The sequence below is a fragment of the Diabrotica virgifera genome, chromosome 4, assembly GCF_917563875.1.
Source record: "Diabrotica virgifera virgifera chromosome 4, PGI_DIABVI_V3a".
Classification (NCBI taxonomy): domain Eukaryota; kingdom Metazoa; phylum Arthropoda; class Insecta; order Coleoptera; family Chrysomelidae; genus Diabrotica; species Diabrotica virgifera.
Window position 1 is genome coordinate 194,862,128 of NC_065446.1, and position 22,145 is coordinate 194,884,272.

Sequence of the window (22,145 nt, forward strand, 5' to 3'; positions counted from 1 at the left end):
AGCAATTAAAAAACAAAGGAGTTTTGAATATTGTATTGCAAAAAACTCTTCGGGATTTCATCAATCGATGTTTAAAGAATATCTACCTACCTTGGCAACATTCAAATTTTCAGTTATTCACATAGTTTTTGAGGGTTAAAAATGACCGATTTCGCAATTTTTCAATTTTTAATTGCTTATATGTCAAAAACTATCAACTTTAGAGAAAAGTCACTAAAGATCTTTTCTGTTTGGAATGATCCAAAAAATCTAAAAAAATTTGTTCCATGCAAAAAAAAATTAAGGAAAAAAACAAAAAAAAAACGTTTAAAAAATTTTTGACCAACTTTTGGTCCTGGAACATGCAAATTTGTTAAAAGGGGTTCTGTTTGAGTAAGATTGTACAAAAATGCGAATTAGAATATTTTTCCTAGCGGATGCGCAGTGGCTTTCTGGACTAATACAATTATGTAGAAGCCTTAACTTATTTTGGTTGTACAAGCGAACCGATTGTATAATATTAGCTAAAAAAAATAAGCTGTTTGGAAAAGAAAAAATATATGTTTCGCAAAATTAATTAGTAAATAAGACTATTACTATTAAATCTGTTTATATTCTATCATTTTCTAGGATTAGATCCGGCTCTCCCTTCTTTCACAATAGTACCTGATGATCATCTTAATATCTATGATGCAGAATTTGTAGACATTATACATACTTGTGGGGGATTCTTGGGCATTAAGAGTCCAATAGGGCATGTCGACTTTTATCCAAATGGAGGTGGTCCTCCTCAACCTGGGTGTTCCCAAGATTGGCAGGTAATTTTTATAATTGCAGTGTTTGGAATATTGCCAGATTTACCATTTTTATGATATCGTAAATCACTTTCGTTTTTTAAATAAAACACTCTGTTTTATTGTTTTATTATTATTGGCCTTCTTACTTCTATACGAGTTCAACCATATGTGACACTTTGTATTTTATCGACGTTAACCAAGATTCTAAGTTAAATAAATAAAACTTCTCAGTAGGTACCAAATAGTTTTGAAGTAATTCAGTTAAAATAGAAGTGCTGTGATTTTGACATTAATTCATAAAACTAATAGTACTCTGGGCTAATTAGCAAAATACGAGGAAATGTTATTTACCAGCAAATTTATTGCTGGAATCGAATCTTATGATAATGTATATTAATAATATAGGTATGCAAAGTCCGCAGATAGTGTGCTACTTTTTTATAAACAAAATGGCGCCCGAAAATCGTTTTTTTTTCAATTTTTGCTCTATAACTTCAAAGATTTTAACTTTACACCAAAAACATCCAAATAAAAACTCACCGCAATTAAATTCTGCATCGAGTCGTTTTTTTTTCGATTTACTTGGACGAAAATTGTTCCCGAAAAATGCGGATTTTTCCAACAAAATCTTTAATTTTCAACTAAAACTTTAGATAAGTAATTGTTTATCAATAAATAAATAACTTCATAATATAAAAGCCCTTTTCGTACAGATTATAATTCCAGAACCCGATAGAAACTGAATGAACAATTTAGCAACAATTGAATTGTAAATTAAAAATTTACGGTCGCTATAATAACCACAATAATTATTATACATAAGAATAACTATGATTTTTGTAAAAAAAGACACTGTACCTATCTAATATACTTTACAGAATTGAAATTGGACTATTTAAGCGGCCTCAGAAATATTTTAAAATTATAAACAATTTTTTGGCTTATAAACAAATAGAATATCTCGGGAAATATTAAATTAAATTAAATCATGAAAACGGTACTGGAAAAAAAGCGGCAGTACGCTTCTTCTAAAAGAAAAAACCTTTAATTTTGGTAAGTGGTTCCTCAGGTACAACCGGTCAAAGTTGACCGGCATTTACGGCAAAGACATAAACAATAAGATTATAATTTTCAAATCATCACCTTCTTGTTTCTGTCCTCTTTGTCGACACCAATTTTCATATCTTTAAAGTACTTATAACATATATTATTATAATAAAAACTATCGATATTACTAGTGAAAATTGCCAAAAATAGCAAAATTCCAAAAAAAATTAGGTTGGAGAAAATGTAATCTCAAAGTTCAAAATCGGTATACGTTAAAAAAAATGCATTTTCTCGGCTTCCCATGGAGCAATTTTCTTCATTCTTTTTTTGTTCACAAGTAACTCGAGTAGAGCCATCTAACTAACGTATTATTAAATGTCAAACTTGCTTTTGTTTTGTTATAATAAATTTATTTATTTATTATAACAAAAGTTTTTAATTTGTTTAATTAAAGATTGTTTAAATAATTATACAGCTTTTAAATGAGAATATTTGTATTTTTAACGTTAAAAGGTACACTTGTAGTAAGTTTATCTAAAAAAAAGTCTACAACTGAAAAAAGTATGTAGTTTTCTTTTCTTATAAATAAATTAATCTATTATAACAAAACAAAAGCAAGTTTAACATTTAATAATGCGTTAGTTAGATGGCTCTACTCGAGTTACTTGTGAGCAAAAAAATAATGAAGAAAATTGCTCCATAGGAAGCCGAGAAAACGCATTTTTTTAACGTATACCGATTTTGAACTTTGAGATTACATTTTCTCCAATCTAATTTTTGTTTGAAATTTGTGCTATTTTTGGCAATTTTCACTCGTAATATCGATAGTTTTTATTATAATAATATATGTTATAAACGTTTTAAAGATTTAAAAATAGGTGTGGAGAAATAGGAACGAAATAAAAAGGTGATGATTCGAAAATTATGATCCTATTGTTTATATCTTTGCCGTAAATGCCGGTCAACTTTGACTGGTTGTATCTAAGGAACCACTTATCATAATTAAACGAACGTGTTTTTTGGAAAAGAAGCGACCTGCCGCTTTTTTTCCAATGCCGTTTTCATGATTTAATTCAATTTAATATTTTACGAGATATTTTATTTGTTTATAAGCCAAAAAATTGTTTATAATTTTAAAATATTCCCGAAGCCGCTTAAATAGTCTAATTTCAATTATGTAAAGTACATTAGATAGGTACAGTGTTTTTTATACGAAAATCATATCATCATCATTCTCTTTGCCTTATCCCTATGCGGGGTCGGCTTCCCTAATTGCATTTCTCCACACAATAATTCTACCTTGGGTCATATCAATGTTAATCCCCTTTACCAACATGTCCTGCCTTATCGTCTCCCCCAGGTCTTCTTTGGTCTTCCTCTCCTACTCCTTCCAGGAATCTGCACTTCAGCTATTCTTCGTATTGGGTGATTAACGTCTCGACGTTGAACATGACCAAACCATCTTAACCTATGCTCTATCATTTTGGCATCAATTGGTGCCACACCTAGTCTTCCCCTAATATACTTATTTCTAATTTTATCTTTCTTTGTCACTCCACTCATCCATCTAAGCATTCTCATTTCCGTCACATGCATTCGTTTTTCCTCTTTCTTTTTCACTGCCCAACATTCAGTTCCGTACATCATAGCCGGTCTTATGGCTGTTTTATAGAATTTTCCCTTCAGCTTCATTGGAATTTTTCTGTCACACAACACACCACTCGCTTATTTCCACTTCATCCATCCAGCCCTAATTCTACTGCATGCATCTCTATCTACTTCTCCATTACTTTGTAATACCGATCCTAGGTACTTAAAACTATTGATTTTCACGATCATTTCACCATCCAAAGATACCATTTTATTTGTAGTAACTCCATCTTTAAATGAACATTCCAAATACTCTGTTTTTGTCCTAATAAGTTTTAAAACTTTTTCCTCCAGAGCTTGTCTCCACTGTTCCAGTTTTTGTTATAAGTCTCTTTCACTATTTCCTATTAACACTACATTATCAGCATGCATTAGGCACCATGGAATGCTACCCTGTAGTATTGCTGTTTTTTGTTCCAAAACTAATGAGAATAAATAAGGACTAAGCACCGAGTCTTGGTGCAATCCTACTTTCACCTGAAATTTATCAGTCTCTCCCACACCTGTTCTAACATTAGTCGTTGCTCCCTCATACATATCTCTGACAATCTTTACATATTCGCCAGGGACTCCTTTCTTATTGAGTGCCCACCACAGAATCTCTCGAAAAACTCTATCATAGGCTTTCTCAAGATCAATGAATACCATATGAGCGTTGGTTTCTTTAGTCCTGTATTTTTCTATCAGTTGCCTTACAATGAAAATTGCATCTGTTGTTGATCTGCCCTGCATAAAGCCAAATTGATTATCGGATATTTCGGTTTTTTCACGTATCCGTCTATCAATTACTCTCTCCCATATTTTCATGGTGTAGCTAAGTAGTTTTATAGTTTGTAGTTTGTACATTGTTCCATTGTTGTATGTCTTCCTTGTTTTTGTAGACAGGTACTAATATACTGCTTCTCCATTCGTCTGGCATTTGTCCAACTTCCATAATTCTATTAAATAGACCTGCTACCCAACTTATTCCTGTCTCTCCCAATGCTCCCCATACTTCCCCAGGAATGTCATCTGGTACGACTGCTTTTCCTTTCTTTATTTTTTTGGAGCGCTTGAGCCACTTCCTCGTTTGTTATTCTGGTAATCATTGCTTTTACTGTCTCCGTTAACTCAACAGGCTGTCTGTCAAATTCTTCGTTTAATAAACTGTCAAAATACTTTCTCCATCTCTTTTTGACATCCTTTTCGTGAATTAGTATTTTATTATTTTCATCTCGGATACATCTAATCTGATTAAAATTTTTTTATACGAAAATCATAGTTATTCTTATATACCATAATTATTGTGATTATTATAGCAACCGTAATTTTTTATTTAACAATTCAATTGTTGCTATATTGTTCATTCAATTTCTATCGGCTTCTGGAATTATAATCTATACAAAAAGAGCCTTTATATTACCCAGTTGTTTAATTATTGCTAAACAATTAGGTACTTATCTAAAATTTTAGTTGAAAATTAAATATTTTGTTGGAAAACCGGCATTTTCCGGGAAAAAATTTCGTCGGAGTTAATCAGGAAAAGCACGTCTTTATGCAGAATTTAATTACAATGAATTTTTGTTTGAGTGTTTTTGGAATAAAGTTAAAATCTTTCGAGTTATAGAGCAAACATTTGAAAAAACACGATTTTCAGGCGCCATTCTGTTTATAAAAATAGTAGCACACTATCTGCGGACTTTGCATACCTATATTATAAATATATACAATCATAAGATTCGATTCCAGCAACAAAATTGCTGGTAAATAACTTTTCCCAAAAATGGCCTATTCTCCGAAAATCTGCCCAGACTATATATTGACGTTTATTGAAAAATTTTGTAACTAAGTTAATAACTAAAATTGGCAGTTTCTTTTGTTTTTAAAAGCTCTATAGTAAAGTCGGTTAAGAGGCCACATCAGCGCCAATTTTTGGCAACAGTGCGTCGGCAGTATTTGACACTATCTAAGATGAAGGCTCAATATTGTGACCCATACTCATACGCACGCTAATTGAAAGTAATAGAAAACAATTTTATTATTAGTAAATAAATATTTATAAAAATAAACCAAAATAGGTGAAAATTTTATGTTAACATATGTATTTGCACCAAATAGTAATAAAATGATAATGTCTTCTTCTTCTTCTTCTTTAAGTGCCGTCTCCTAATCGGAGGTTGGATATCATCATCACTATCTTTACTCTACTTACCGCTGCTCTGAAAAGTTCCATCGAACAGCATTTAAACCAGTCCCTTAAATTCTTCAACCATGATACTCCCCTTCTTCCTATACTCTTTCCGCCTTTTATCTTTCCTTGTATTATCAGTCTTAGCATTTCATAATGCTGTCCCCTCATTACGTGTCCCAGATATTGTCACTTTCTTATCTTTAGTGTGCTTATTATTTCACATTTTTTGGCCATTTCTCGCAATACTTCCGTGTTCGTTTTCTGCTGTGTCCATACTATTGTAAGCATCCTTCTGTAACACCACATTTCAAATGACTGTAGCTTATTTAAAAAATACATACTGCTGAAACACCACATTCATTTCTTCTTTTAATCCAATTTCGTATCCAGAAACGACGTTGTTTATGTTCTTTATTTCGTCTTAACATAATTTTCCTGAGTTGCTGGATCAGTAAACTACTAATATAATAATATTTATACTTTTGCGTATAATGAGACTTGGCGCCGTTTTATTAAAACTGCTTTCATCAATTTTGTTTGAAATGTGTGAACAAAAAACTTGACCGATATTATTTGATCCATAAAAGTTGATCAACTAAAATTTAACTGTGAGAATGCACCTTAACGTTAGTTTGAAGAACATAGTATAAATGTTGTGAAGGTTTTCTTGTAAATGTTTCAAATTATGACAATATTGAATGGAAAATAAAGAAAAATAATAAAATGTGTGTGTACTTTGTACGCATGTAAGAAGTTATACTTCTATTATTATGATTTTAACGAAATTAATATACTTAACAGGTTATTTGTATTTCATTTAAATATTAAACTAACTTTTTTTACCTAACACTTTTAAAAAAAATATTAAAACGATACCAAAAATATAAAAAAAAAAGAATATGAATCGTCCGGGATTTGAACCCGGGACCTGTTGATCTCCGGTCACACGCTCTACCACTGACATATTTAATAGACCAAGTGGTATACAAAGATACTTTAAATATACTATCCCAGATTTAGCCATACGGCTAACACTCCCTCTAAGGGGAAAATTGACTCATCCCAGATACCTACGGTATCAAAAGGATTGAGCTCTGGTGGGACTCTTTCCGTGTTAGCGAGCCCTAGGTGACTTGGAATGCAGGTGTATCTCCCACAAATTTTCGTACGAATCTGGCCGTCGCGAGTAGTACAGCTTTCTGCATGGTCTTATAAAGATGTTCGTTCAGACCCAGCTTTTTTATGCTTTCGAGGAGGGTCTTCGGAACGACTTATATAGTAAGTAAGTTCGGAATAGTAAGTTACTTATATAGTAAGTATAGTAAGTTCGGAATACTAAGTAAATATACTTACTATTATTATTATTATTATGCAAGTGTGGTCATATGTGGTACACATGGGCTGGCAAGAAATACTTGACTAATTTTATTTCGAACAACCCATGTGCACCTTATATTTATTATGTCTCATGGTACAGAGATTCAATAATAAGCGTCTTTATTAGCAACATTTGTAGTTTCCAGATAACTATCTTCACTAGTGGCATCACTGGATTGATCAAAATTGGAATCGTCCAACACATTTTCCGACTCACTGTCACTTTCAAAAAAATCGCTCTCTTCTAAAATTCGTTTAAGTTCATCTTCACTTAACCCTTTGAGGTCGTTGTCATGTGATACATGACACCATTACAACTCGAATAAATTTACTAACAATTTTGTCCACAGGTCGCCTGGCATGTCGTACATGAAAATCATAAAACACGGATTTAGTCGTTGGCATCTCTAGCATGCCGTAAATCTAAAGTCATATAACTCGTTAAGCATTTAGTAGATGACAACTTTAACGGGATATTTGAATTGCTGGGTAAATTTCGGTTGAGAATCGCCCATATCAGTTTTTCGGCAAATCCTGGTAATTGTTTTGAATCTATTTATGTTTGACCGTGCACGTGCTAAACATCATTCCATTTCAATTAAAGATAAGTGTTTATATGGAGTTCTGTTGATTTTATAAAGATTGTGTTAATATTTTTAACATGAGTACAAGAAAATATTTAACTCAGATAGAGTTAGAGGCCATATAGTCTAAGATACGAATATAGGTCTATCTGTACCCATCTGCTTGCCGGATGAAACATGTTTTGTTCAATTCTACCAAATATAAATATTTTAGAACAAATAGAAAAAAAGATAGAGCTATTTTAAATAATGCTGTTAGAAATATTAGATTGATTAAATGGCTACAACGACCTCAGCGCACTTTCATGTGTCAAACAGTGACGAGTAGTTCAGTAGGCATGTAATATATGCCAACGACCTGTACGACACTTTACTCGTCATCGCACTCGACCGCAAAGGGGTAACTTTTGTTTATTTTTCCACGATTACTCATTTTACGCACTACAATAATCTTTATTTTGCAAGCCAACAGCACGTGTAAATGATAAAGTGATAGGCAAAATAGCAGACCTGTATTTACTCACAAAATGATGATAATATCGAACCATTGTCCACGGGCATTCTAGAGAACCCGTAGGCCACGTCTTTTAATCTGCTTCTATATCTGCGGTTACGATAGGTACACACCGAAATGAACAAGGAAAAGTTTTGTGCCCATCAGTGGGACACATGTGTTGAACGGAAATCTTACTACTGTGCCCACGGGTGGTGCACATGGAAGCTAAAGTGTTAAAATGTTCCTATATATGTATATGTATCGGTTTTAGAACGTCTTTCGACGTTGTCCGATGCCTAACTTCCACGTCCTTCTATCATCCCATTGGTCCTCTCTAAGATCCCTTGCACTCATTGCTTTGGTTACCCCTTCTTTCCATGTCTTTTTTGGTCTTCCTCGTTTTTTGCGGTTTGGTGGTACCCACTGCATGATCTTTTTGGGCAATCTTCTGTGTCTTCTATTCTTTGAACATGACCATACCAAATCAACTGTTTCCTCTCAATGTCTGTTGTTAAGTAGCCATCTATTCCTATTCGTCGTATTACTTCCTCATTTCGAACTCTTTCCCTACGGGATATACCTAACGATCTTCTAAACACATCCATTTCTACAGCATCTAATTTTTTTCTGTTGTTCTCGGTTATTCTCCAAGTTTCTGCTCCGTAAAGTAGGCTGCTTTTAATAAGTGTTTCATAGATACTGTATTTTCGCTGTATTCCTATTTCGGAGCTCCAAAGTATTCCATTTAGGCAGCCAATTGTTCTTCTAGCTTGTGTTACCCTTTTCTTTATTTCCTCATCGTCTTTTCCCGTTCTATCGAATATTACTCCCAGGTACGTGTATTCACTACAGGATGTGATTTGTTCATTATCCTCTAGTACGATATTGGATAACTCAGCTCCTATGGGTAGGTATTTAGTTTTTTCCACATTAATTTCCAAGCCCCAGTGTTCATATTCCTCCTTTAATTTTCTTGCCATATACTGTAGGTCGTCTTTATCATTAGCTATGATCACTTGATCATCATCAAATTGTAAGGTATATAAACAAACCTCTCCGAGGTCTATACCCATACCGTGGCATTTACGTTTCCACTGGTTTAGTGCTTTTGCAACATATATCTTAAACAAAGTTGGTGAAATACAGCAGCCCTGGCGCAGACCCTTGTTAACTATGAACTTTTTAGATAGTGTGTTGCCAATTTTTACTTGTGATGTAGAATTTTCATATAGATTTTTTAAGGCGTTGACTAGAGTGTAGCTGATGTTAGTTTCTTGTAGTGATTTCAACAATTTAGTCACAGGAACGCTGTCGTGTGCTTTGAGGAGGTCAACAAACATGAGATGGGTCTCTTGATTGGTTGCTGATTTTTTTTCAATTAATTGTTTTAGGCAGAAAACATTATCTGTGCAAGTCCTTCCAGCGCGGAAACCAGCCTGTTCTTCTTCTTCTTCTTGTTCCGTATACTCCATCTCAATGAGATTTCTAAGAATGCGCCCGTACACCCGGCTTAGTGTACTAGTTACCGATATTCCTCTGTAATTTGAGCAATCCAACTTATTTCCTTTTTTATGAATGGACGAAATATAAGCTACTTTCCATAAACTGGGTGGTGTGACACCGTTTATATATTTGTTCATACACCAAGTAAGTGCTTGAAAGAGTTTATCTGTGCCACATTTTATTAATTCGGCAGGAATATTTTCTGGCCCTGGAGCTCTACCATTTTTTAGTTCATTTACAGCTTTCTTCACCATATCAACTCCCACTACTATCTCTTCGCCTTCAACGAATACTTCTGTTGGTGATTGGGTGGTATGTTCGGCTCTACTTTCTGTTAGCAAACTCTCGTAGTATTCTTTCCATTTTTCTGTTGATATTAACTGAATAGAAGTAGTATTTCTTTCTGTGTTCTTTATTTTGTTTAAAAATTTCCATGTCTCTGAACACTTCCTTCCGCCTATATAAGTGTTGATCTCTTGGCATTTCCTATCCCACATTTCTTTTTTTGCTGCTGTTACTGCTCTTCTTGTTGTTCTTCGTAGGTCCAAATATTTGTCTTTGTCTACTTGATGTTTAGTACTTAGCCACCGTGCGTACGCTTTCTTTTTCTCTATTATTAGCTTTTGTATGTCTTCGGTCCACCAAAGCTTTTTACTTTGGCGTTCGGATTTTAAACCAAGCGCTTCTTTTGCGGCTGTTTGCATACTGTCTATTATATTTTTGTACACTTCTTCCACGGATACATTTTTGATTATATCTTCTAATTTTTCATTTAGTCTTCGTTGATATAGTGTTCTCGTACTTTCATGTTGTAAGCTGTCCAGGTTGTAATTTGTTGTGTTAAAAATTTCTGTGACTTCAGGTGGTTCTTTTGTTTTCTTGGATCTAAACGGAAAAACTATTTCGGACTTTACCATAAAGTGATCCGAATCACATGATACTCCTCTATATACTCTTGTATCCATTACTTGTAATGTTGTCTTTTGTTTTGTAATCACGTAATCTATGATCGATTTTAAATTTCTGGTTATCTGAATCCACGTATATTTGTGTATCTCCTTGTGTTTAAAAAACCCGTTTGTTATTTTTAGCTGATGGTTTTCGCATATTTGAATTAATCTTTCACCATTGTCATTTTGGGTTATTTCTCCATGTGGACCTACCACTTTGTAGTTTACCTTCTGTCCGACTCTACTATTCAGATCTCCTGCTATGATCACTTCCCTAGTACTTCCAATTTTAGTAATTTCGTCATTGATTTTCTCAAAGAATTCGTCTTTAACAGCATAAGGCTGATCAACAGAGACTGCATATATACCGAGAATAGTGACAGGTTTTTGGTTAATTGCCATGTTGATTCTTATGATATTTTCATCTACGGCTTCAAAATCTGTTATTTTGCGTTGATGTTTTTTATGTATCATTACGGATACCCCTCTTTTTGCTCGCTGATGTTTCTCAACCCCACTATATATTTGTACGTAGTTCTTCAATATCTCTGTACCACATCCTTTCTTCTTTGTTTCAGTCAAGATAACTATGTCCATGTTCAATTTGGTAATTTCTTGGATGACTTTTTCCACCTTTCCGCTAATGCTCTGTACATTCCAAGTGCCAATGTTCATTGTCCATTTTCGTAGCTGTTGTCGTTGTCTGTTTAATCCATCCGAAGCTCCGAGGCAACTTTTAGGCTTTTTGGTAAATGCGGTTTTTTATAAGTGACGGGGAACCAACCTGACGTCTCAACCCCCAACCTGGAGGACCAGGTAATTTTAAAATGTTCCTAACTACATAAAATCGAAAGTGTTATATACGCTTATTCTTCTTAAAGTTCCGCTCCTATCGGAGATTGGAAATCATTCTGGCAATTATAATTTTGTTGGTTACGCGCCGGAATAGTTCAATTGAGCTGCATCCAAACCATTCACGGAGATTGCGTAGCCACGAGATTTTACGTCTTCCTACGCTTCTTCTGCCTTTGATTTTACCCTGCATTATATTCCTTAATTGTTCGTATTTTTCACCTCTCATGATGTACCCCAATTACGCTACGCTAGAACTGGTAAAAATAATAATCAAATGGAGATGTTAATAACAGTACAATGTAAAGCGTATTTAAAAAAAATTAAAGTAACTAAGGATACCAGAACAATGGTAAATCTTCCGACATTACAAACAAATTTTATGTGATTTAGATTTAATTGTGAAAACTAATTTTTTTAGATGATGGATTCATGCAGTCATGGTAAATCTTATGAACTGTTTGCTGAAAGTATTTCAAATAAATCTTTGTATAAAGCAATACAATTAAATGGACCTAACGAAGAATGTAATTCTATACCGATGGGATATTATGTTCCGCCCAATACAAGAGGAATATATTCTTTATTAACCAATTAGCTTTAAACATATAACTCATTAGTAAAGAATAAAATAGTTAAAACAGATAAAAGCACTTTTTTGTTCTTTTTTAGGTATTTATTTATTTAGCGTGTGGACTTTTACAGTACGATAAATTACCAGAGAACGGCAGTTCTCGCCAGTGGCGCACACCTGTACCCCCCACACGCGACAATATAGGTATATACACGAAATTTTCGATTTTCTAAATCTGACTGAATTGAAAATTGGCCCAACTCCCATCTTAAAGTTCAGAAAAACACTCACCTACTCATATGTCAACCATCCATTTTGGTCCAAGGGAGTGGATTTTACGGCCCTTCCTATTTAGGGTCTGTTTTTTGGTCTCGTCCCCAAAGCTCCCATAAACTTCGAAAATTTAACTCCAACCTTTGCGGTTTCTAATAGAAGCGATCATTATCTTTCCAATGCATGTCTAATTTTGAAAATCGGTTACACCGTTCAAAAGTTACCGAGCTCAGAAATATGAGTCAATTTTTATTTAAAAAAGGGAAAATGTTTGTGGATATGTATGTAAGTATGTATTATTGTGTTTTCAGTTTATCAATCAAAAGCAAAATGAAAATTAAATTAAATTTTTTTTAATAACGCGGGCACATAAATTTGATACACCCTGTATATTGAGCTGTTTTAAAATTTATTAGAATTTAGTGAATGTAAATAGATTTCTCTTTTAACGAGCTTTCCGAGGAACCATTAAAGACTTTTGTGAATAATTAAAGTGAAAAGAACTATGTATTTAGATTTAAAATGAAAAAAAAAATGTTTACTGTATAGGTGATTATCAATTTCTTGAAATTGATAATTGAAAAGAAAGTTGGAATTTTAATATCTTCATTTCAATACGAGTATATGTGGGAGAGTTTCTCCGAAAGTAATTAGGATTGTCGGAACAAATTTGAGGGTGACTGTTGTTTGTCAAATGGAAAAGTCAATGGTCTGATTCTTGGAATATGGAAGGGGAAAAGATGGATTGGATGATTGAGAGAGAGTGAAAAATAATTCATTATGTTGTTGGCAGCGAGAAGAAGCGGTTTTCGACGTGTTAAGTGGAGTAGATAGTTAGCATATATCAGTGGCTGGTTGATAGTGGAGAATAGTGTTGAAAAGTGGAACGAGCGACAGATCAAATCGAGACGAAATACCTCTTTGATTCTGTAGTATTGTGAGAAGGAGAGCAGAGAATTTTTGGAGTTTTGTTTGAATCGAGAACGTGTCAAAGAAACACGGTTTGTTGGAGAATTAGTGCTGGTATGCTGACAGTTTTGAAGCTGGACAACGGAGAGAGGCTTTGATGAGTAGCCTTTAACATAATCAACGAGGGAGAGCTGTTTGGGGTCACGAGAAGACATCCGAGTGAGGGAAGCAAAAGGTCAGTCAATTTATGTGAAAGAGATTTTTATGTTCGGGAAATAAATTTTTGAGTAAAAAGCATATGAATTAAAGTTCCAATATTTCAAAATATAAATAGTAAATATAGGTAACCTTGCGAAGACATAAATTTGTTTGGTTTAGTTTGTTTTACCAAAGTCATCGGGAACAAACCGATAAATTGTTTTTTGTAAAGATAATAATTTTAAGTGGTATAAATTTCATTCGGACATCTGTGTCCACAGGTTTTTTAGATTCGATAGTTTTCAGAGTATTAATTTGATAAATAAAAGACAATTCTGTATTTTTATTTTAATAATTTGCTTTATTTCTTTTCCCTATTTTCTCCCGATTAGGATCAACTCATAGATACTGAACCCACGAGAGAAGATAAATATAACGTAAGATAATTTGGTTTTTTTCTTTTTTTATATATTAAAAGGCAGCCTGAGATTTTTTATTCAATTTTGATATATGATTTGCGACAATTAAATGATTAATTAAATAAATAATAATCAATATAAAATTAATAAGAAGCAGATCACAACAACATGGCGAGCCAACGTTAGGGCATTAAAGTATCTCTGGTTGTGAATTTGAAGGGAATAGGAAACGGAAAAACAGGTGAAGGAAAATTTATTTGCCCGTCGGAAAAAGTTGATATATTTAAAATTTTTGAAATATTTGTGTGACTTAATTTTTTATCTAGGTACAATTTTACATATTTATTTTATTTTTGATTGATTTGAGATTTGAAATATTTAAAAATTTGTGGGATAAAGTGATTATATTTGGGGAGAGAAAAATTTTCGTCTCGACAGCATACAAGGTATTTTCGAATTTCATATTAGGCGGGGATAAATTTTAACTACATGTCGATAACAACCAGAAGCAAAATCAAAGAAAACAAAAAACAAGAACATTTGGAACAAGAAGAACTTATAGAACAAGAAGACATTTTCGAAACAACAATCATGACATCAGAAAATCAGGAATTATCAGGAATAGATAAATTATTACAAATGATGCAACTCCAGTCACAAAGAATGGAACAGAAAATGGATGAAACACAACAAAAACTGGATGACAATCAAAGAGAAACAAAACAAGCAATGGATGAAGCAAAAAGGACAATGGATAAAAATCAGGAGGAAACAAAACAAGCAGTGGATAAAAATCAGGAAGAAACATCAAAGAAAATGGATAAAGTGGATCAAAAAATGGATGAATCACAACAAAAAATGGAACAAAAAATGGATGACAATCAATAGGAAACAAAACAAGCGATAGAAGAAAACAACAGAAATATAGAGAGTATCAAAAAGGAAATGATTAAAAAAATCGAAGAGATTGCAGAAAAGAGCGAGAAACAGGAGATAGAGATTAAAGAAATCAAAATCAAAATGAAGGAGATAAACAATTGCCAGAAAAAGGAACTAGAAAATTTGGAGAATAAGTTGGAAAACAAATTTGAAAATGCTTTACAAGAGGACAGACGAGAAATAAAAAGACAAATAGAGGAAATCAAGAATCAAAAAAATTCCGGAGAAAGAAGGGAAACGATTATCCATAGTACAGAGGATGTGAAAATAAGATTTGGCGGGGATGTAAAAAAATTACACCCAGTAATTTTCATAAACAATTTGAAAAAGAAAATACGACACATCGGTAACTTCGAGACAGCCAAAGAAACGATAAGGAACCATCTTAAAGATGAGGCAAGTTTATGGTTCGATAGCAAAGAAGAAGAATTGGACAATTGGCATAAATTCGAACAAAAGTTCCTGAGTTTTTTCTGGGGAAAAATACAACAGCTAAAGATAAACAAGGAATTGCAAAATGGGAGGTACCATGATAGAATGGGTATTTCAGAGATAACATGTGCACTACAATTATATAATAATGCAAAACATCTACAGTACAATTATTCATCCGAACAGTAGAACTGATAGCCAGACATTTTGAAGATACCTTAGAAGATCACATAACTCTACAAAACTACAAAGATATCGACAGTTTGTGCCAATTTTTACAAATACGAAAAGCAAAAATGAGGAAAAGAGAAATAAGAAGATCGCAAAAAAGAAGAAGATCTGTCAACCTAGAATATTTGACAAAATTTTGATTAAGTTTTAAGTTAAATTACATAATGTTAATTGCCAAAAATAATTAGGAACATACTTTATTTATTTACTTTTTACATGTACATGTAAGATTTAGCTGTTAATAATCATTTCTGCCTGTTCAAAATGTAAATATTCCATTGAAGGTGAAGATAAACCCTTATACTGTGACTGCTGCCGTGTAGTGTTTCACTTGTCAGAGGGTTGCTCAGGCCTCTCTAGCTCAGAAACAAGGGCTGTGGTTCTACAAAAAAGAAACCTTCTCTATCTTTGTGTTGAGTGTCGTAATGCATTTAAATCGGCGCCCATGGTGGTCAGGATTGTCCAGGAACTTCAACAAGAGGTGGTTAGTCTTAAAAAGGAGATTCAGGAGTTAAAATCTTCCCCAACACTAAATACTGATGCAGTTTTTGAGGAGCTAGAAGACAGGAGCCGGAGAGCCAAAAATATTATTATATATAATGTACCTGAAAACCATTCAAATGATTCTAACATCCGTGCTGAACATGATAGAAATGAGGTACGTGGTGTTCTCAATAAAATTGGTGTAACCAACAGCACCTTTAAAGCCTTTCGTCTTGGTCGACTAGCGGATAAAACAAGACCTCTTAAAGTCGCATTCAATGATTCAGCCCTTGTTATGTCTTGTTTAAAACAACGCAGAGCCTTAATGGGTTCAAAGCTGCGTATTGGAGCTGATCTTACCCTATTGCAACGTGAGAAAGTGAAGGTAGTTTATCAGGAATTGGAACACAGGAAAACACAGGGTGAAACGGATTTGATGATCAAATACTTTAATGGGATGCCAAGAATCGTCAAGAAATTCAATAATTCAAAAAACGATCGTTGAGATTATATTTTCAGAATGCTGGGGGTATGTGCACCAAACTTCCGAATTTCAGACAGGCTGTACTTCTTTCTAGTTACGATATTATTGTTATCATTGAAACATGGCTTACTTCTAAAATCTTAGATGCTGAATTGGGTTTGGGTGACTTTAATATGTTTAGGCATGATAGAGACACTCAAACTAGTTCGAAGACTCGTGGTGGTGGTGTCCTTATTGCCATCCATAAGCGTCTTCGTTCAATGATGGTTAGGCCCATCGATTCCTCTGTGGAACATGTGTTTGCACAGGTAATGTGTTCTACTAAAAAGTTAATCATTGGTGCTGTGTACTTTCCTCCGCGGTCATCTGGGTCATTATATGAGGAGCATTCCACCTGTATGTTGGACTTAGCAGATAGATTCAGTGACTGTGAGTTTTGTATTTGTGGTGACTACAACCTACCTGAGGCATCCTGGTATAATCTCAATGATGGTGTAACAGTTGAGTGTCCGCAACACTATTCAGCAAATATTATTTGTACTTGCTACAATTTTCTTAATATGTCACAAGTAAATACTTTGCCTAACCTTAATGATACATTTTTAGATCTAGTTTTCTGTACGCAGAGGGATGCAGTTGTGTCGATTTCTACTGATATTCTATTGAATACTTCTCAGCATCATTCAGCTTATACTATATTGTTACCAGCAGCTAATTTAAATTTGTTTCTTAAATATGATGTCTTTTATCATGATTTTAAAAAATGTAATTATCAGGTTTTAAATGAACATTTAGCATCAATTCCTTGGAATGAGGTATTAGATGTATCAGATATTAATTGCTGCATAGATAATTTTTACCATGTTTTATATGACGCCATCAGTATGTTTGTTCCTGTCAATCGGTTTAAATCATTGAACTTTCCTGTTTGGTTCTCACGAGAATTGATTGAACTTGTCATACAGAAAAAAATAGCTCACCGGAATTTTAAAGCATCAGGCAACTCATATGAGGAATTTTCAGTGCTAAGGGAAAGATGTAAATCATTACAAGCAGTATGTTATAAAAACTATTTAGAGAATATTCAAGCAAATCTTTCAAGCAATCCCCGCTCTTTTTGGAGACATGTTAATGCTACACGTGGGTCTAACACTTATCCTAATGTGATGTCTAATGAAGGTGGGGATGTAATAGCTCAGTGTGGTGAGGAGATAGTCAATCTATTTGCCAATTATTTTTCGGGTACATATAATGATAGTGAGTATAATTTACCTAACTTTGAATTAGACTACAGTGTTGATATCCAAACTCTGGAATTTAGTCTGACTGATGTTTTTGAGGGAATTATGAGATTAAAAACTACATATTCTTCAGGGCCTGGTGGTATACCTGCAGCACTTATTAAGAACTGTGTGTTTTCCCTTTGTAACCCTTTACAACAAATTTTTAATTTATCATTATCATCATCTATATTTCCACATTATTGGAAAAATAGTTTTCTTACACCTATCCATAAATCTGGCAATCGCGAGTGTGTAAATAATTATAGAGGTATAACTATTCAATCAGCAATCCCAAAACTTCTAGATAAATTGGTATCGATGGGTCTTACCTGGGCTTGCCGAAACATAATTATTGATGAGCAACATGGTTTTTCTAACGGAAAGTCAACTGTAACAAACCTTGTCAACTACCAACAATACTTGTTGGGTGCATTTGAGAATAAGATTCAGGTCGACAGCATTTATACTGATTTCTCAAAGGCATTTGACAGGGTTAATCATAACCTGTTGGTTCATAAACTTCGTGCATCTGGCTTTGGTGAACCCATTGTTAATTGGATTAAAAACTTTTTGATGGGTCGTACACAACAAGTTCGTATCAACAATTATGTTTCTAAAGAATTCCATTGTTGTTCTGGTGTCCCACAAGGGTCTCATTGTGGTCCCTTGCTCTTTAACTTGTTCGTTAACGATATTGGTAAGGCTATCAAAAACTCACACTTTCTACTATTTGCTGATGATCTTAAGTTATTTCGTTACATACAGGATATATCAGATAATGATCTCCTGCAAGATGATGTTAAGAGGATCGGAACGTATTTTCGGCTGCAATGCTATTCAAATGGGGATTCATTTTTTTCAAATCCTGAGAAAACTAATAAGTATTTTGGAAAAATTTAAACGCAGAATGAAAGATTACGTTATTAGCGAGGGCCGAAAGTCCCTGAGAACTTCTACAATGTTTATTTTAATAAGTTACAGGGGTGAAAAAACTAAGAGAAAATTTAGTGTGATTTTTAAATTCAAATATCTCATTCAAAATAAACTTTTTATTTATTCTAAGGGACTTTCGGCCCTCGGTAATAATTTAGTCTTTCATTCTGCATTTAAATTTTTCAAAAATATTTATTGGTTTTTTCAGGATTTGAAAAAAATGAACACAATGCCGTGGTAATATTTTCCAAATCTGTCTTTGTCTTACAACGCACTCAACCGAATATAATATTGTCAGCATATATTGTCAGTCAGACACTGACAATCAGTGACAATTTTAAATATTTGACATTGCATCGGGAATATTTTGAGAAATTGATTAAATATTATTGATATATAGTGTATTTGATAAATAATTGATTTAAGACGTGAACTTAATAAAAAGTTATTTATTGTGTATTATTTGTGAAAGATCCAAGCAGAGAATACATCAGATATATCCTGTGATCCAAGTATTTTGTTGTTAGAGATGTTCAAAATTGTAAGCGTTCCAAAATAACAACATATTATTAAAAAATCACTTTAACACTTTTCCTCTTTTCTCGATTGATTATTAGTTTTTGTTGTACAAATAAATTATTACAATCACTGAAAACATAGTTAGTGAAAAAATTATCACATTTATTAACTGAATTAATAATTTGCAATTATAAAAATAACAGTTATCCAAGAACATTCAAAAGCCATCTCTTTAAATTAATTATGACATTTTCAAGTAGAATGACATTCTAGTAATGTTTACATATCCACACCAGTGTGAATTTTACTACACGTAATTTGCCGTGTAAAGACAGAAAAAGTAGGGATACACGTAAAATATTTGCGAATTATGTACCCATAGCCTTAATAATATATGTTTATGGTCGAAACAAAATGGTTTAAGCCTAAACCCGACTAAATGTTCTTGTATTTCATTTGGTCGTATAAATAATCTAACAGCTAATAGATATGTTCTTAATGATGTACTCTTGGATTCAGTTACTGAGATTAAAGATTTGGGTGTATTATTGGATTGTGCATTGACATTTAGAAGCCATTATCTTAAAATTAAGGAAACAGGATTTCGCAATCTTGGGTTTATTTATCGCAACAGTCATGATCTCTCACCTACTGTATTCAAATTACTGTACTGCTCTCTAGTGCGCTCAGGACTTGAATACTGCTCTGTTGTTTGGTCTCCGTTTCATCAAGTCTATATTGATGGATTGGAGAGCGTTCAGCGGAAGTTTCTAAGATCTTTGGCTTATAAAGCACATACTAATATAAGATATACTGAAAATTTTGTCATAGATTATTCTGGAATAATGTCTCAATTTAACATTGCTACACTGAAGAACCGCAGGTTGAGAGCTGATATGTTGTTTTTATTTAAACTTCTAAACAATGATATTAATTGTCCCTCGTTGTTGGATAATGTGTACTTCAATACAATTCATAGAACTCGACACACTGCACTCTTTCATATTCCTTTTCATAGAACTGTGTATTCTCGTCATTTTCCCTTGTCGAGAATGCTCAGTTTTTGCAATGATATGAAACTTGATCCATTCTGTCTAGGCATTAATGACTTCAAGAGGCAACTTGAGAATGTAATGAGTTAAATATGTGATATTTGTCATTTTCTAACTGTGATTTGATATATGTACTGTGTTATTTTACAAATTTTATTGGTTAATTTTCTTATATTCATTGTTTTTTATACATGATCTTACTTATTCTATTTTTTTTTGTTTTTGTATTTTGTAAATGGTTCTACCGTAGAAATAAATAAATAAAAGAAAATTATAGACAACGCGAAAATCAAGACTATAGAGATAGAAGACAAAACTTTCGGAGAGACTATACAAGAAGAGAATTTATTCCGAGGAGTGAAAACGAAAATAGAGACAATGGAAGAGGAAACTATGAACAAAGAAATCGGCAATGGAACGAAGACAGATACCGAGAAAACCAGAATAGAAATAATACACGCACAAATCAAGGAGACAGAAATGATAATAGGAGGAATGAACAGGAAAATCGTGGAAACCGATACGGGTCCAACAGACCGAGAGAAAATAGAAGAGCGGTAAACAATACGCAAATAGGCGAATATGAGGATGAGAGACAAAGCGATGAAAGAATAAGCGAAGAAGAACAGCAATCGTTTTTTCACGAAGGCGCTCACTAAAAACAAAAGAACAAACAGGAATTTTTTGTCAACCGAAGGAATTTATTAAATTAGCAGGAAATAATGATAAAGGAAGTGGATATAATTTAAAATTTGTAGATGGTTTTATAAATGAGAAACCGATTAAAATTATGATTGATACTGGTTCAGAAATTACTTTGATTAACAGGAAGATAATAGAAGAGGTTGATTTGACGAATTTAATTTACAAAATTCCTAAGGTAACTTTAGTGGGCGCAAATAAACGGACTTTGGCGACAATCAATGAAGGAATACAAATAAAGGTTCGATTGGGGAAGAAATTCTATGCACTACAATGTGTTATAATGCCAAACATGATGCATAATATGATCGTAGGAGTGGATGAATTGTCAGAAAAGCATGTGGTGATAGATTTCAAAAATAACACGATGAAAATCACAGATGGAAAAGAAGAAGAACCTAACATTCTGGAAATGGACAAGGAACATGAGAAACGGAAAAAGGATAATGCAGATAAAAAACAAACGGTGGAAATGAATTTGGCAATGAAGCAGGGACAGAGAAGAAAGAGGAGAAAGCAACAGAAGATAAATAAAAACAATGAAGCCTGGGATTCCTCAAAAAAGGAGATGAGCCCAGAAGAAGAAAAAGAAGAAAAAAGAGTGACAAAGGAAATTGACGATTGTGATTCCTCAAAAGATGAGATGAGCCCAGAAGAAAAAGAGATCAGAATAGAAAAAGAAGGCGGAAAAGATACAATTGAAACTGCGGTATTTAAAGAGGAAGTATGCAAAATGGAGAAGACAGAATACACAATAAACATGTGTAGAGAATTGAGGGAATGTGAAAATTTAATAAATGAAGAAAACAGAGTAGCCAAAAAGTATGGAAATTCATTTGAAACTAAAGACTTAGGAAATTTTCGATCGAAAACTTACCCTATCCCATCTAAGTACAGACACTGGGATAAAGAAAGCAATTGTTTTTCAGGTGGGACTCAATATTTTGACACAATAGAAAAGTGTTGTTGTCGAGAGAAAATCATATTTTTGTTGCACTTATTAATACTGATTTTATCTCAAAACAAGGCGGGGATGTTATTGTGTTTTCAGTTTATCAATCAAAAGCAAAATGAAAATTAAATTAAATTTTTTTTAATAACGCGGGCACATAAATTTGATACACCCTGTATATTGAGCTGTTTTAAAATTTATTAGAATTTAGTGAATGTAAATAGATTTCTCTTTTAACGAGCTTTCCGAGGAACCATTAAAGACTTTTGTGAATAATTAAAGTGAAAAGAACTATGTATTTAGATTTAAAATTAAAAAAAAATGTTAACTGTATAGGTGATTATCAATTTCTTGAAA

General features: G+C 33.3%; 1 protein-coding gene across 2 annotated transcripts in view; it reads left to right on the plus strand.

Moving 5' to 3' along the window:
- LOC126884057 (lipase member I-like) overlaps positions 1 to 12,055 on the plus strand; it is a 70,713-nt gene extending 58,658 nt beyond the window's left edge. For both annotated transcript variants that reach the window (XM_050649844.1, XM_050649845.1), the window contains exons 5-6: positions 610 to 797; positions 11,827 to 12,055. In XM_050649844.1, the coding sequence (XP_050505801.1) occupies positions 610 to 797; positions 11,827 to 12,003 (365 nt within the window). In that variant the 3' untranslated portion in view covers positions 12,004 to 12,055. The remainder of the gene's footprint in view (positions 1 to 609; positions 798 to 11,826) is intronic.
- Positions 12,056 to 22,145: the final 10,090 nt, after the last annotated feature.